General features: G+C 46.7%; 1 protein-coding gene across 19 annotated transcripts in view; it reads right to left on the reverse strand.

Moving 5' to 3' along the window:
- The window catches only part of LOC119456438 (cytoplasmic dynein 1 intermediate chain 2), a 68,487-nt gene continuing 54,654 nt past the window's right edge, over window positions 1-13,833 (reverse strand). For all 19 annotated transcript variants that reach the window (XM_037718225.2, XM_037718226.2, XM_049669861.1 and 16 more), the window contains 3 exons: window positions 13,308-13,448; window positions 7,406-7,531; window positions 1-613 (listed from right to left, as the gene is read on the reverse strand). In XM_037718225.2, the coding sequence (XP_037574153.1) occupies window positions 458-613; window positions 7,406-7,531; window positions 13,308-13,448 (423 nt within the window). In that variant the 3' untranslated portion in view covers window positions 1-457. The remainder of the gene's footprint in view (window positions 614-7,405; window positions 7,532-13,307; window positions 13,449-13,833) is intronic.

Consider the following 13,833-nt stretch of genomic DNA (forward strand, 5'->3'; position numbering starts at 1 on the left):
TTGCACATCATCATAGCTTTATTTATAAATGCTACACAATTCCCCCTTTAATACAGGCCACCGGAACAAGCGACAGCGCCACCCATACTTACGCACATGAAAGGGGTTGTGCAACACAAGGAAAGGGATAAAAACTGGGACTGCAACCAAAGTTGCTGCGTGTTGAGTTTTAATTTACTCTCTCTCTATAGAAATGTTGCCTACTCTGTACATGTGTACACACGCAGGTTCTGTCACGTGAGCAGAACCTTCACCTCTTCCCACATTCTTTCAGCTGCACGAGCAACAAAGAAGAAGAATGGTAACAAAAATCTGTGTTCCTTTCGCCCCCCAATGTCCACAGACTTCTTAAATAACAGCGTTGCATGCGATAGCATAAATTAGCTGCACAGCAGTGTGGTTGGTGGTTCGCTGCAAAATGGCACCTCCAGGTGTTCTCGCACAAGGAGAACATCAATCAGGCGTAAGAGGAAAGCGGCGAAGACGACGACAAAGTCACTGTTGTAGGCGCCAAGTTGAAGCTGTCGAGCTCCTGGTCAGCCTGGTTGTTCTTCAGCTCCTGAAGGGACTGTACAAACCTGGACCACTCGTCACTCTTTGGCACGGCCAGTTGCTGCATGTACAAGGCACACAGATCATGACTGATCGCCCTACAAACACCACGTTTGGAGTACGCTGGACTCTTGTTAAGAGGAAGCTTTGGCTCGGGGACTTCTATCTAAATACATGGGAAAGGAGAATTCTTTTTTTCTCGGCAACCCCTGCTCCAAATTTGATGAGGTTTATTACATTTATTTTTTATTTTATTTATAACATACTGTGGACCACAAATTGGTCTTTGCAGGAAGGGCACTCAAGCGTACAATGCAAATAATTAAATTTAAAAAGTAAAATACAAGGCGAGCAGTACAAAAATACGCAAATATAGAAATATAAATACAATACAATAAATACAAATAAATATACATAACAGAACATATGAGCAATGCACTTCATTAGGTAGGTTTTAATACATTGTGGGTCGGGAGTTCCACCTAGACACTGATTTTTTTACACAAAGAAAATTTTTATGTATTTGTCCTGGTGAGATGAGGGGTTAATGCGTGTGTGATCATGATGTGTACGCCTTGTGAACAAAGGGGTCATGTATACCGTGAGGTCTAAGGATAACTCGCGATTAATTAGTTGCTTTAGGAAAGTTCAGGCGAAGCACCTGCCTCCATGTCTCGTGGAGGGGAATGTCATTTGCCATCATTAGCTGCGTGGGAGAATCGGTGTGCTTATACTTAGAATAAATAGAACGAACAGCCTTTCTCTGAATTCTCTCCATGATTTTGATGTTACGTTTAGTGTATGGATCCCATGTAATGCAAGCATGCTCTAGTTTAGGTCTGATGAAAGTAAAATAACTTAATTTAATGCTGGCAGGTGAATTTCTCAGTTTGTGCTTTAGGAAGCAAAGTTTATGGAAGGTAGAACAACAACTATTGCTAATATGTAAATTCCAGGAAAGGTTTTAGCGGTGAAGCAGCCAGTGTGTAGTCAAAATTTTAACGGGCTTTTCTTGCGAGTAAAATGAAGGCAGACTGTTTTGTCTTTGTTCAAAGGCATGCTCGACCTATCACACCATTCTTGTATATTGCATAAGCTTAAATGAAGTTTGGTCTGGTCATATACTGAAGATATTTCCCAAAATAAGATGCAGTCGTCCACAAACAATCTAATTTGTGTACCTGGTGTAACAATGGTGACAATGTCATTTATGTAGAGTAGAAACAGCAATCACCCCAGGACGCTACCCTGGGATACAGGGGCGTAGCCAGAAATTTTTTTCGGGGGGGGGGGTTCATCGGCCCGATGAACCCCCCCCCCCCCCCCCGAAGCGTCTGCTTTCCTCTACGTGACGTGATCGATAATAAATATCGGTAGTTAAGCACCCTCTATGTATGTATATCAAAGACATGGGACCCCCCTCCCCCCTCGCGTGTGTGTGTGCTAGAGCACTGCACGGGCTCGGGCTTACCCGAAAGCCCGGGCCCGTGGGCCGGGCCGGGCCGGGCCGGGCAGAACTGTTTTTTCACGGGCTCGGGCTGGGCTCGGGCACGGCGTGTGCTTTTTGACCCGGGCCCGGGCCGGGCTCGGGCTTTCTGGTCGTGTGCATGTAACGTGCAGTGAGTTATTCTCGGGCGACTCAACTCTGAAAAACATTATTTTTCGGTCTCGGGCCGGGTTCGGGCCGGTTTAGAGTCGGGCTCGGGCCGGCCTCGGGCCGGCCTCGGGCCTAAGGTAAAGGGGTGGCGGGCCGGGCCGGGCGGGTAACGTAGATTATTTCCGGGCCCGGGCCGGGCCCGGGTCTCGCCATAAAAGTTTTGATCGGGCTCGGGCGGGCCACCCAACGTAATAACGGGCCCGGGCCGGGCCCGGGCTGAAAAAAATCGGCCCGTGCAGTGCTCTAGTGTGTGCTTGTGAAGAAATTAAGTAAAAAGTAATGTAAGCTCAGTAAAATACAGTAAGTACGACAGGTACAGTGGGCGTTTGGAGCAACCGTCTCTCATCGCGCCACTGAATGGACCAGTCTTCGAAAACGCATCATTGAGACGACCCGCCCGATCGGAGAAGACATCATTAATTGTTAATCTCCGTTAAGCGTAGATGGCGTCGTCCTCGTCGGGGCGAAGTGAGTTTCACAAGTCAAGGACGGCTATACACGTGAAAATGCACGTGTGACCATGCAGGCTATATACCTACTCCCATAGCAATAGCTTGTTCGCTGCGTCTTTGCGCTAGAAAACTGAAATACGCGCAAAAACGAGTAATGCTTTTTTTACGAAGCTTTCGTCGCCTTGCATTTCCTGCGGCAAGTGCATGGGCCGCTGTGTCTTCCGCTGTGTGCTAGCGTGCAGCCGTCATTTGCATTTACGTCAACAGATTCAGAATTGTACAGAATATTTCACCGCACTGCATAGTTATGGCATGTGTACGCATTTTAAGTAGTGCGTGCGAGTCATTTCTGCTTCACTTAGGCCCGTGCAAACAGGAAGCGGCCTTGTACCTCACAGAATCTCGACTGATTGGTGTACTAGTGATGCAGGAATGAACTCCGGTCTTGTTCAGTGCATAGTGCACATAATCAATTTCTCAGGACGCGTGAACTCCGACGAGAACTGTCAGCGCCTGCAACAAGAGTTTACTTACGCTGTACTGCGCACATGTAGCTTGTCGGCTGTCTGTTTCGTGCATTCTGTTGCGAGTCGGTGGAATTTCACTGCTGGCATCAACCCTTTGGTGTGTACATTGCTGGTTTAGGATTCCACAACACAACAGCAACTACCAGCCTTTCGTAATTGCTGGTTTGAGATTCAGCAACACAACAGTAACTGCCAGCCTTCCGTAGGGGCGCAATCGCAAACGAGAGACGTTTTGCGCTGCAGACTATAACAGGCGGCGAGCCCAATTGGTCTCGGACCGATTTTTTCGCCATGGCGAAGCGGAAACGTGGCGGAAAGTCGTTCTGCTCGACCGGAAGCTACACTAGCATGTAAGCTTCCGGTCGTAACATTGAACATGGCACCAAAAGTGGAGGCTGCAATGCTGATCGACGCGATCAAGAACCACCCCTTGCTCTACGACAAGAGAAGTACTAAAACGTACTGTCAGCAATACTCGCGATAGTATTCAACTTCGCGCGACCGGAGGCGCGGCAACGAAGCCAACGGAGTCGCGTGACCCAACTTCTCGCGCTTTTGCAAAGCCAGGCGAACCCACCACCGCCGTTTCCGAGGTTTTCTTGTCTTCCGTTTATTCATTGTCCATTTCTAGAAAACAAGTAGGTAGAAGTATAAAAGCCATTTCTTCTTCCACTTCCATGACAGACAATAGTTAGACAGATTCCTCGTTGGCGCTCCATAATTCTCCTCGCACGTGCACGGTATGTTGCAGAAATCGCGGGGTGCTTTTCTCGTCGCGACGATAGATTGGGAGCGTAGGTCTCACGTATAGGACGCGCAGGCTTCGGCGAGCCTCAACACAAAGGGCCAGCCCGGGTTTTAGCTTTGGTGTTCCCGTTGCCACTTTCGTGTCCTGGAGGCGCCGAAAATAATACGAAATGATGAAATGTTATTACAACTTGTAAATAAAAGCTATTAAAGAAATATAATCACGCCTAGGCAGCAACCTGTGACACAGCGCTACCGCGCCCGTGTGAGGAGAATTGCAGAACGCCAACGAGGAATTTACCGAAGGTCGCAGATGACACGCGAAATTGCGCAAGATGATCACTTTTGATGACGGGTGGGTCAGTGAATGAACATACCGCTCCAAATAATGCGATAATGAGCGCCACCACGCCGACAAACGTACGCAGACTAGATGGATGTGGACGAAAGCGGCAGCGGCGGCCGCGGGTGGTAGCAAAACAAATGTGAACTTGGACATGCGCGGAAAAGATTTTCCGGCCGCTTTGGCCTTTCCGGCCGCTTTGGCCTCTCCACCCGCTTGCCGCTTCCCAAGTGTGACCGTAGCCTTATTCTGCCTGTTTTGCCACCTAGGCGGGCGGATTTTTGCAAGATTTTGCCGCTTCCGCCAGCTTCGAGACCAAGTTCCTACGCGAACGAGGCCTAACCGGCACCTGAAGGGAAGCGGCGGAAATGTATACCGGAAATTTCGACCACCTGGGCACTTTAACGTGCACCTAAATCTAAGTAAACGGGCCTCGAGCATTTTCGCCTTCTTCTAAAATGCGGCTGCCGCATTTGTTGCTTCATTTGTTGCGCATTTGTTGTTTCAGAATGCGGCCGCCACATTCGCGCCCAAAACCTCACAGAGTGTCAAGGCCTTGACAACACCGTGACAGTTTTTTTCCATATGCAGACATGATTCCCTGCAAATTACCAACCCAAACGGAAGCGCTGGATACACCGGATGTTACGGGAAGACAGCTGGAGTTGTTACCTTCAATTGAGACAAACTGCACGCGATCGGAAAGATGAGCTGCTATCCAAGAAACTATAATGTTATGAAGATTATTATCTCCAAGTTTTTGAATCAGTTTAGAAAAAGTTAGAATCTAGCGACTGTTGGTCGCAATTTTTTATTTAGGTCGCCTATTTAATAAAATATTAATTTGCAAAAATAACACATTTTAAGAAAACAAAACTATTATATCTCTAACTCAGCAATGAAAAAAGCATATCACAATTCTGTAAACTGCACCTTATATTACATCTAAAGTGGGACAAGGTTGGTATATTATACACGGCTCTCAAATAAACGAATAATATACGAGTAGAACTTCTGCAACACCCTTCTAAACAATGCAACAAATTCACGTAAGATCATACCATATCAAATTTGTATTCATTGGATGCTCTAATGGATGCAGTTTACAGAACAGCATTATCTGTTCTTGGCACACAGCTACGAATTTGTAAACTTCATGCTTCTGTTTTTCCCAAATTTACCAATTTTTGAAAATTCCTTTTAAGGAATTTGAGCCCTAAATTGAAATTCTGATTCCAACAGTCACTAGAATTTAACTTTATCTCTCAAATGCAACAAATTTAATTAAAATCAGCCCAATGGTTATCCCAGAGAACTGTTTCTGCGTTTTACATGTATTTGAATAGGCAGCATCAGAGTTGGGCCCGAGATAAAGGTTCCTCTTAAACGAAAACTCAAGGGGCTAAGGAAATAAGTTTCGTTTATCAGGAGTTCCATTTACCAAGAGATTGAGCTTAAGGGTACACAAGATGCTCTTTTCAAAGGGGCAGATACTTTATTGTCAACAGCATATAATAGGTGTGGCGCATCTGATTAGAAAGCTTCTTTTTTTTACAAAATTTCTACTTGCACACTGTCGCTGATTAGACCTAGCAGCACAAAACATCTTTACAAAAATAAAAAGTAATTTAGTTAAATTGCTGTTTTAGTGAAGCAACCACTCTCGAAGTTGTCAATAACTGTGATATTTGTCTCCAGCGTGAGCGCATTATATGGGCGTTTATGTGCTGCCTGCAGAAATGCTGAGCAAACATCAAACATTACAGCTCGTAATGCCCCCTAGTGTGTCTTCCCTGTAATTTACATCCTATATGTGCACCTTGTGCCACACCAATGCCTCCTTTACTAGATGCCTGCCGCGTGGTCTGGTAAACCCGGTTCCGTGCCCTCTCCCTTTTCTCTTCTCCGCAAAAAGGCAACGAGTGCCGCTTGTGGCGCACTTCTGCAACCTAGATCACGTGTTGCCGTCTCGGAGTCGGCAGGCGCTACCAAAGCGCCGGCGGAAGTCTTCGGCCACCGCTGCCACCGCCGCCGGAAGTTGAAAAGGCAACTGAGCGCCACCTCACGGAATTTATGCTAAACTAAGGGAACCGCCGCCCCAATGGGAAAGCGAGCGACTCGGCGGGCATCCAGTAAAGGACGCATTGGCCACACTTAAAGTTACAATGGGCCTCTTCAATTTTCGGAATTCTGGCAGCCAGACGGCAGCCAGCTAGTTCCAGTCCTGAAGGGAAGTTACATGGGCTGGGATCCCAAGACAACCCGAAGCTGCCCGAAGCTTGCAAAATCGAACGCCAGGACAGCTGGCTGCAGGATTAACGTAAACGTACTACCAGGATGGCAGCGGCCAGCGTGCGCCCGGCGTAGTCAGCCCATTTATGCGTTGCTATCTTGAAAATATATAGTTCCATTAGAGAATACGATCACTTTTGCGAGATTTTGCGTGACTCTGCACAGGATGTGCAGTGGGCACCTTACTTTCCACAACGCAACAATTTAAACAGCCTCTGACGTGTCCGATGCCCAGAAGCGAAATCGTGCACAAGCAATCGCTCGAGGATGCCTGCTCGCAGCGATCACGTTGGCCACCGGCGACACTGATGAGTTGGCGTTTTGTCATGATTTGACAAGTCAATAACAAGCAGGATTCTAGTACATCTTATTATGCATAAAATTTCGTGCCTACATGCTTGAATTCGATTTCAGAAAATTTGTATCGGCTGATGGTGCTTCTCTTCAACCCTGTGCTGAAGAAGCTGGGGCTGCGGTTGGCGCATGAAAATGCACGCCGCCTGTGACCAGCGAAATGTTTCACACAAAAAATAGTATTGCATTTTCCCTTCAGACATCTGCAGTACTCTGCAATCGGTACGCTCCGGAGGTTGTTCAAATGAACCAGTGTGCAGCCGAATAACTAATAATCAATGAGTTTGATGCCATTAAATAATGCACACACTTGCCGAGAGCATAAGTCAAGTTCAAATTATCAAATTAACAATGGTTGTATTAACGACATTCTACTGCATGTAATACATCTTTAACACAAGCAAAGACTAAAAAAGGTGCAGGCAGTGATGACAAGCTGATGAAACATGAAGCAATGGAAAAACTTGTGCGGGAAGCTCACCTCCCCAACGTCGTAGACCCACACTTTCCCAGCATCGTCACCCACTGCCACCTGGTGTCCTGAAGGTGTCCAGATGACCCTGTTCAGCGCAGGGCTTCCATCCACCACTTCACTCACTGTGGGGAGCTGTTGGACAAGAACAAGAATAGTAGAGGACCCAAAGCTTGCAAATGCTACCAGCCTTGTGCACAAATGGTTTTGGCATTCGCACACATGAAGTGCCGCCGCCACTATTTCTGAGCCACGTTAAAGTGCCCTTAGTGTAACTATACTGTTTTTGTTTGCCATTTTTTAAATTCTGCAGTGTGGGTGTTAATCACACTGACACTTGCTCCATAGGTCCTGGCTGTTCAATCCATTTATAAGCACAAACTGTAGCATTCACTTCAAAAACCACTTCCATTATCAATTGGTACATCACTGCCCGGAAAACAAAATCTATCACAGCGTCTGCTGCCATGGTAACAATGGTATATAGTAGTAGAACCTCGTTCATACATTTTGGAAAGAAACATACTAACTGGAAAAACACACGATCCGAAGTCACAAAAAAAATTGGAAGACCCAACTGTAGTTGGCATCTACGTAACACGAAGCGTAGCACGAATAGTTGCAACACAAAGTGCTGGCGTGCGCCGAGCTCATGAGGCCCGGGCGGCCCGAGATGCGCGTTGTCAAGTTGGCTGCTTCGACAAGCTTACGTTTACACTCCTCTAATTCGGCCTGGGTTAGCAGCTTCTTTGAGCGGAATATTTTGGCAGGAAGTTTTTATTCGCCCCCCTCGGCACGAATCATTGCGCCACGAGACGCCGACATGCGTCGAGCTGGTGGGGCCCGAGCAGCCCGAGACGCGCACTGTAGTTTTCCCACTGAATAATGTTATAAACTGAAATGATATCGAGCTGGTGGTTGACGGTGAAATACGGTGCCACTAGAGTGAAATGGAACATGAGAATTACTTCGCCCCACCTGCAGCAGGGAACGGCAATGCATTTGGGTTATAGCCTATTAAAAGCATGCAGTAGTACGCATAAAATGCTGTGAAACAGGTAGGTGTAGATGCTTATTGCAGCAGGGTTGGAAGCGATAGCTGTGATTGTGGAGGGTGACGACCCACAAGGAGATCTGTTGGTATCGGAATAGGAAACAGTGTGCACCGGTGTTTTCACGTGACATGAGCGGGCAAGTACTCCAGGGAAGCTCCTGTGGCGGGCAGCTACTGTTTTCGATTGTGCGCATCTAATGCCTTTTTCATGTTTACATCTAGCGGACAGAAAACGTATCATACTATTGCAGCTTGGCGATGTACTGAATGTTGGTGTTGAAAGATCACATTTTCCACGAACACATCAACCGGTAAAGAAAGCAGCAGACCCAACGAGTTGGAATCTACATACAGCGAAGTTTTGTGTGAGTGCATAAAGAGCCAAAATATGAGTGTGTTTATTGAATGTCTGCACACAGTGACATGAAAGGCTTTATTCAGGCATTGTAGAGAGATTAATGCAATGTTATGTAAAAGAAACACACGTGCACTAGATCGCGGGGCGTCCTGGCGTTTTCCTGTTTTTTGTTTTTTACTTTCCCCCACACGATTGCCGTCGCAGATGCACGAAGGCAAGCGCCTTCTGCTGGTCGTGCAAGAAACCCAGCGGCGGTGTCATCACGCACATCCTCCACAGTGATTGGTTGGCCTATTTGGCAAGAGAACAGCCACGCAGCACCCAAGGTTACGAAAACCAGGAGAGGTTCGCAAAGAAAAGCTTTGCTTTAAACGAAGCGTAACTGTACTGGTTAATTTCTTGTGTTCTCGATCGCAAATGTTGGTGCCAGGAAATCGTATGAAATGGGATCGTATCAACGAAAGTCTACAGTATAACCTTCACTGCTCTGGCACATAGTGAGTACTTGTTTCAGCTTCAATTGGCTATGGGCAGCATGTGGAATGAGTCAAACTGCTTGTAAGAACTGCTGCTGCTGAAGTTTTCCCCTTTTCCGCAAAAGCGCCTCTGCCAAGCCATGAGAACCTCAATTGAAAATACATTCAAAACCTTCAAATAATGAACATGGATGTAATGAATTATTGGGTATTACAAAGTAAGACGAGGGGTCCTGAAACACCCCTCGGGGCTTGGTGAAAAAAAAAAAAAAAGCATACCGTAAAATACAGTGGGAGTGCCCACCCCACTTTCACTGCAGTAAAAACCAAGATGGCGGCCAACGAAAAACTTCGAGGCAGGACTATGGTGGCTACAGAATCAAAGAAAGCATGTTTATTTTTAAATGGTAAATGATGGGGTACACTAGCGGCTAGGCTACTCGTCGTCATTGAACCCAGTGAACGACTCTTCTGAGTCGGTGCAGAATAGGAGGTCAATGCATTCGTCGGTGATACTCGCGCGACTTGAACAGACCGCGGGCTCTCCGGTGCCTGCAAATCAGTTAGGCAAGTGCCTGTCCTTGTTGCCGTCCAACGCGACACTGATCCCACACCCCTTAAAGGATCGCGTGACCATCTCTTCAGAAACAGCAGCACAAGCCGTCGACACAAAGTTCAGCACGTCTTGGTGCAAAGGCTTCTGGAGGTTCTCTTTAAGAGTCTTTTCTCCCTTCCTCATGAACTCGGCCCATGACATGAATTCGGCCCAAACAAATGATGCTTTATCAAGATGTGTCTCAGAAAACCCCTGCGACCACTAGGTTTTCTTTCAAGGACTGTTCATTGTCACTCTGCATTACCTTCACCCCATCGGTCTTTCGCTTTCCACTGCAAGGAAGTGAACATGCCCATCATCACCCTAGCGGTCTCGTAGCGACTGCAGTGGGGTGAATATTTCGGCTGATGCTGGTGCTTAACATATAATTTTCAGAATTTTAAAGTTTTGGAAATGTTAATACTGGGCGCTTTTGCAAAACTGGGTGCTTTCACGGTATTTTACGGTAGTCCGTGAATAGCTGCTGTGAACATCTCAGCCAAGTTTTGCAGTTGTGCACGGTGCGTGGAGCTTGCAAATGGAGCGTGAAGTCACCTTTCTCTCGATGCTCTCTTTCCAACAGAAGCCTGCTCCTCACTCTTTTTTGAACGCTTTATTTCTTTATATAGCGGATTCCCATACGCGGCTGCAATTGGCCAGTAGCTGATGTCAATCAAGAAGGGTGATTGGATCAGTGCGCTTCTTCGTACTGTTACCGTGTATATTTATTGAAGATATTTAATAAACAGGCTGAAGTAAGCAAAAATGTGCTTTCGAATTTCGATAATTATGTACTTCCAGAAGAAGCCGACTATCGTCTGCTCATGCTTGGCTGCAGCGGCCCGCACAGCAATTAAACTTTTGCCACCCTGCTTATCAGTGTCGTAGCCGTTGAGTATTGCGAATTTCGACTAGTTTTGAATGCTCAACTAGCCTCGAACATCGCAAAACTTAAGGTCAGACCACATGCATGTTTGCTAGCGCGCACTCATTCCTGGCCGCTCCTGGTTCGACGCCTTGGAAGACTGATTGATAACGCTTCAAAAATGCGCAAGTTGAATGTGGCTACTATCTATCAGTCAAGCTGGTGCAGGACAAAGCGTTCTGCACCACGTAGCACAGCGAGACAGGAGCATATGAGCACGAGCGCGCACTCTAGTCCTGTCGTGCACAAAGCAAACGCTGCAGTTGCATGTAGCTGCGGTCTGCTACGTAGCGTAGATACTGCAGCAGTTGCGGGGTGCCACGACGGGTCCACTGGCTGAGCGCACTACAGCTTGCCAAGGACAACCGCGTTTGGCTTACGTTTTGCGCGTTGTCGGTGCCAAAATCGGAAACGGTGTCTATGTTAAAATCCAAAATCAAGTTTGAAGTGCATGCCACGGTGACATTTAGTAGGTGGAGCGTTGTGAGCATGCCCCGTTACACCGCAGCCTTCGCAGTGCAAGGCATTGAAGAAGGAGCGGAAGCACCGCGAAGGGCATGTTTGATTGCCAATAACTCTGCTTCTGCTGAATGCATTGAAGTACTTTTGCGGCAAAGTATTTCTGAAACAGACTATTTTAACTTCAAATGCCTTTCTCCACTTCGATAAAAAGTGGTTCAGGGCCCCTTTAAATGTTTCTCGCCAATATTAGCATGCAAGAAATACAGTCGACTTGTGTTAATTCAACCCTGACGGGTCCGATGAAATTGATTGAAGTATCCGGTAGGTCAAATTAAACAAGATGCAGAAAAGGAACGCAGCCTGCCAAGGAGCAGGCTGTGTTTGAGCAACGACGCCACCAACTCGCTCGGGAAAGGGCTCGTCGTCGACGTGCCGATTCTAGCGTGAGGGCTTCCGAAGCCCAGGCGAAATGTCAGCGAAGAGCCGCGGACTCCCGAGTTGCAGGAGCGCGATGTTGAGGCCAAACGACAGCGAAGAGCCGCCGACCCCGAGTTTAGGGCAACGAAGCGGAACGCTTGCGACAACATTGTCTTGCCCTCCAGGAACCCGACAACGGTGGTGCACACCTCGTAACTACAGGAAAGTAGTAGGTCAGGTTCACACACGACAAGCTTCGCTTACCCCCATTTTCTCGACAGAGGACGAGCTGGCGATATTTAAAGTCAGCTTCACCGCAGTACACCAGTGTTATGCGGCAAAGCATATGAACACCGTCAACGCAGTTTTTGGCTTAATTCTTTTGGTTAAAAAAGACGTGCATTAGAATTGGGTAAAAGCCATAATCAGACATTGTGAGCTACCATTATTGCTTGAAGATTTTTATAGGGCAGGCCATAAATATGCACTTTGAACAGGAGATCACGTGTGTTAAATGCATTCACTGTCCCCTAAGGCCAATTTTAGGATTGAAATAACAGAAGAAATGCATGGCCGCCGGCTGGGACTTTCGGTCGTTATCGAATTACCTAACAGGAGTCGAATTAACAGAAGTCTACTGTACATGCTTATAATGAACATCAGATTCAAAGGGACACTAAAGGCAAATATTAAGTGAACCTGGACTGTGAGTGAGCATTTGTTTCGTGCCAAGAAAAGACTTCTTTTAATAGGAGAAAATCGCATCTGAAGGATGTGCATACCCTTAGCGCAATTCTAATCGACCGCCCTTGAGCAGGCAAGTGGTGACCTTGCTACACCATCACTGCCCTTTGCTGCTGTTGGGGAGTAAAACTGCACCCAGCAGACGGTGCTACGGTTTTTTGCGTGAAATGCAAACGCACGGCCATGGAGAAACTGTTGGAGACAGAACGCTGGATTCGCATTCGCCGCTGCAGCTGCATTTGGTCATGTGGCGTGGACCGTTCGGGCATCCCGTGACATCACATGGACGTGGAATTCTCAGCTACTTGCAGTTTGCGCGAGTTCTGCGAGCCAGCAAAACCAGTGCAGCACTACGCGATAATGAAACTACTACTAAAACGCGAAAGTGTGGGCAGCGCATAGTCGAGCAAAACAGAACCTTTCGACCGCCCACGTCGTCAATGGTAACATCAATGAGTTCTTTTTTCTAAACATCAAATAAAACTGGAAAAGTACCATTTTCTTCCATCTTATAATGCAATACCATAATATTTTTATTACGAGAGTATTAGTGATAGAATTATAATGAGGAGTGCTTGCGTCATCGGGCTAGTACATGAATTTCCCAATTGAGTCGCAAATCGTGCCCTGCATTTTTACCTCAATTTCTCATATACTAAAACTTTGTTCACAATAACAACGATGCCTTAGGCATTCTCGAGCATTAATCGAGCATCACTTTAGCTAGACTTAATATTTACCTTTAATGTCCTTTTAACAAAGGCACTTCCATGTGAGGTGCAACTTAATGAGGTTCAACTGTACATCATAAGGTGTTCCAGTCTTATTCCTTCAGAGCAGTTCTACCTCACCGAAGAACCAGTTGATCCTGCATACTCACCTCCGTGTCGTTGTTGAGATTCCACAAGTCGAGCCGCCCCGTGCCATCAACGCATGCGAACAGTGCTGGGTGCACTGGGGACCATCTGACATCGTACACATAGTCCCCATTGTCTTCAAATGAGTAGATGGGTTTGGACTCCTGCAATTAAGCACAATGAAAAATCCACAATGCTGCAATATAACTGCCTGTGCACCATCTGCAGAGCTGTCATGTGTACACTCTGCATGCAGCCTTTCGAAGTCTGCATGTCAGTCTCATTCAACACCCGACAGAATGATACCTTCACCACATCATTACAATATTACACTTCCCACCTAATCTAGAATTGCAATGAAACTCCAAAGGAATGCAAAGTTAATATGCAAAGACCATGCAACTGATTGCAGAAGAGGAAGTTGCCAGCAGTTTTGCACATACGAATTTACTCTATTGAACTTCCAGCAATATACAAGCTATTCATACACAAACTATATTCATTTACATAATGCACATACTTCTGCATTTCTGAGCTGCTGCGTGTAAG

This window comes from Dermacentor silvarum, chromosome 6 (assembly GCF_013339745.2).
Source record: "Dermacentor silvarum isolate Dsil-2018 chromosome 6, BIME_Dsil_1.4, whole genome shotgun sequence".
Taxonomy (NCBI): Eukaryota; Metazoa; Arthropoda; class Arachnida; order Ixodida; family Ixodidae; genus Dermacentor; species Dermacentor silvarum.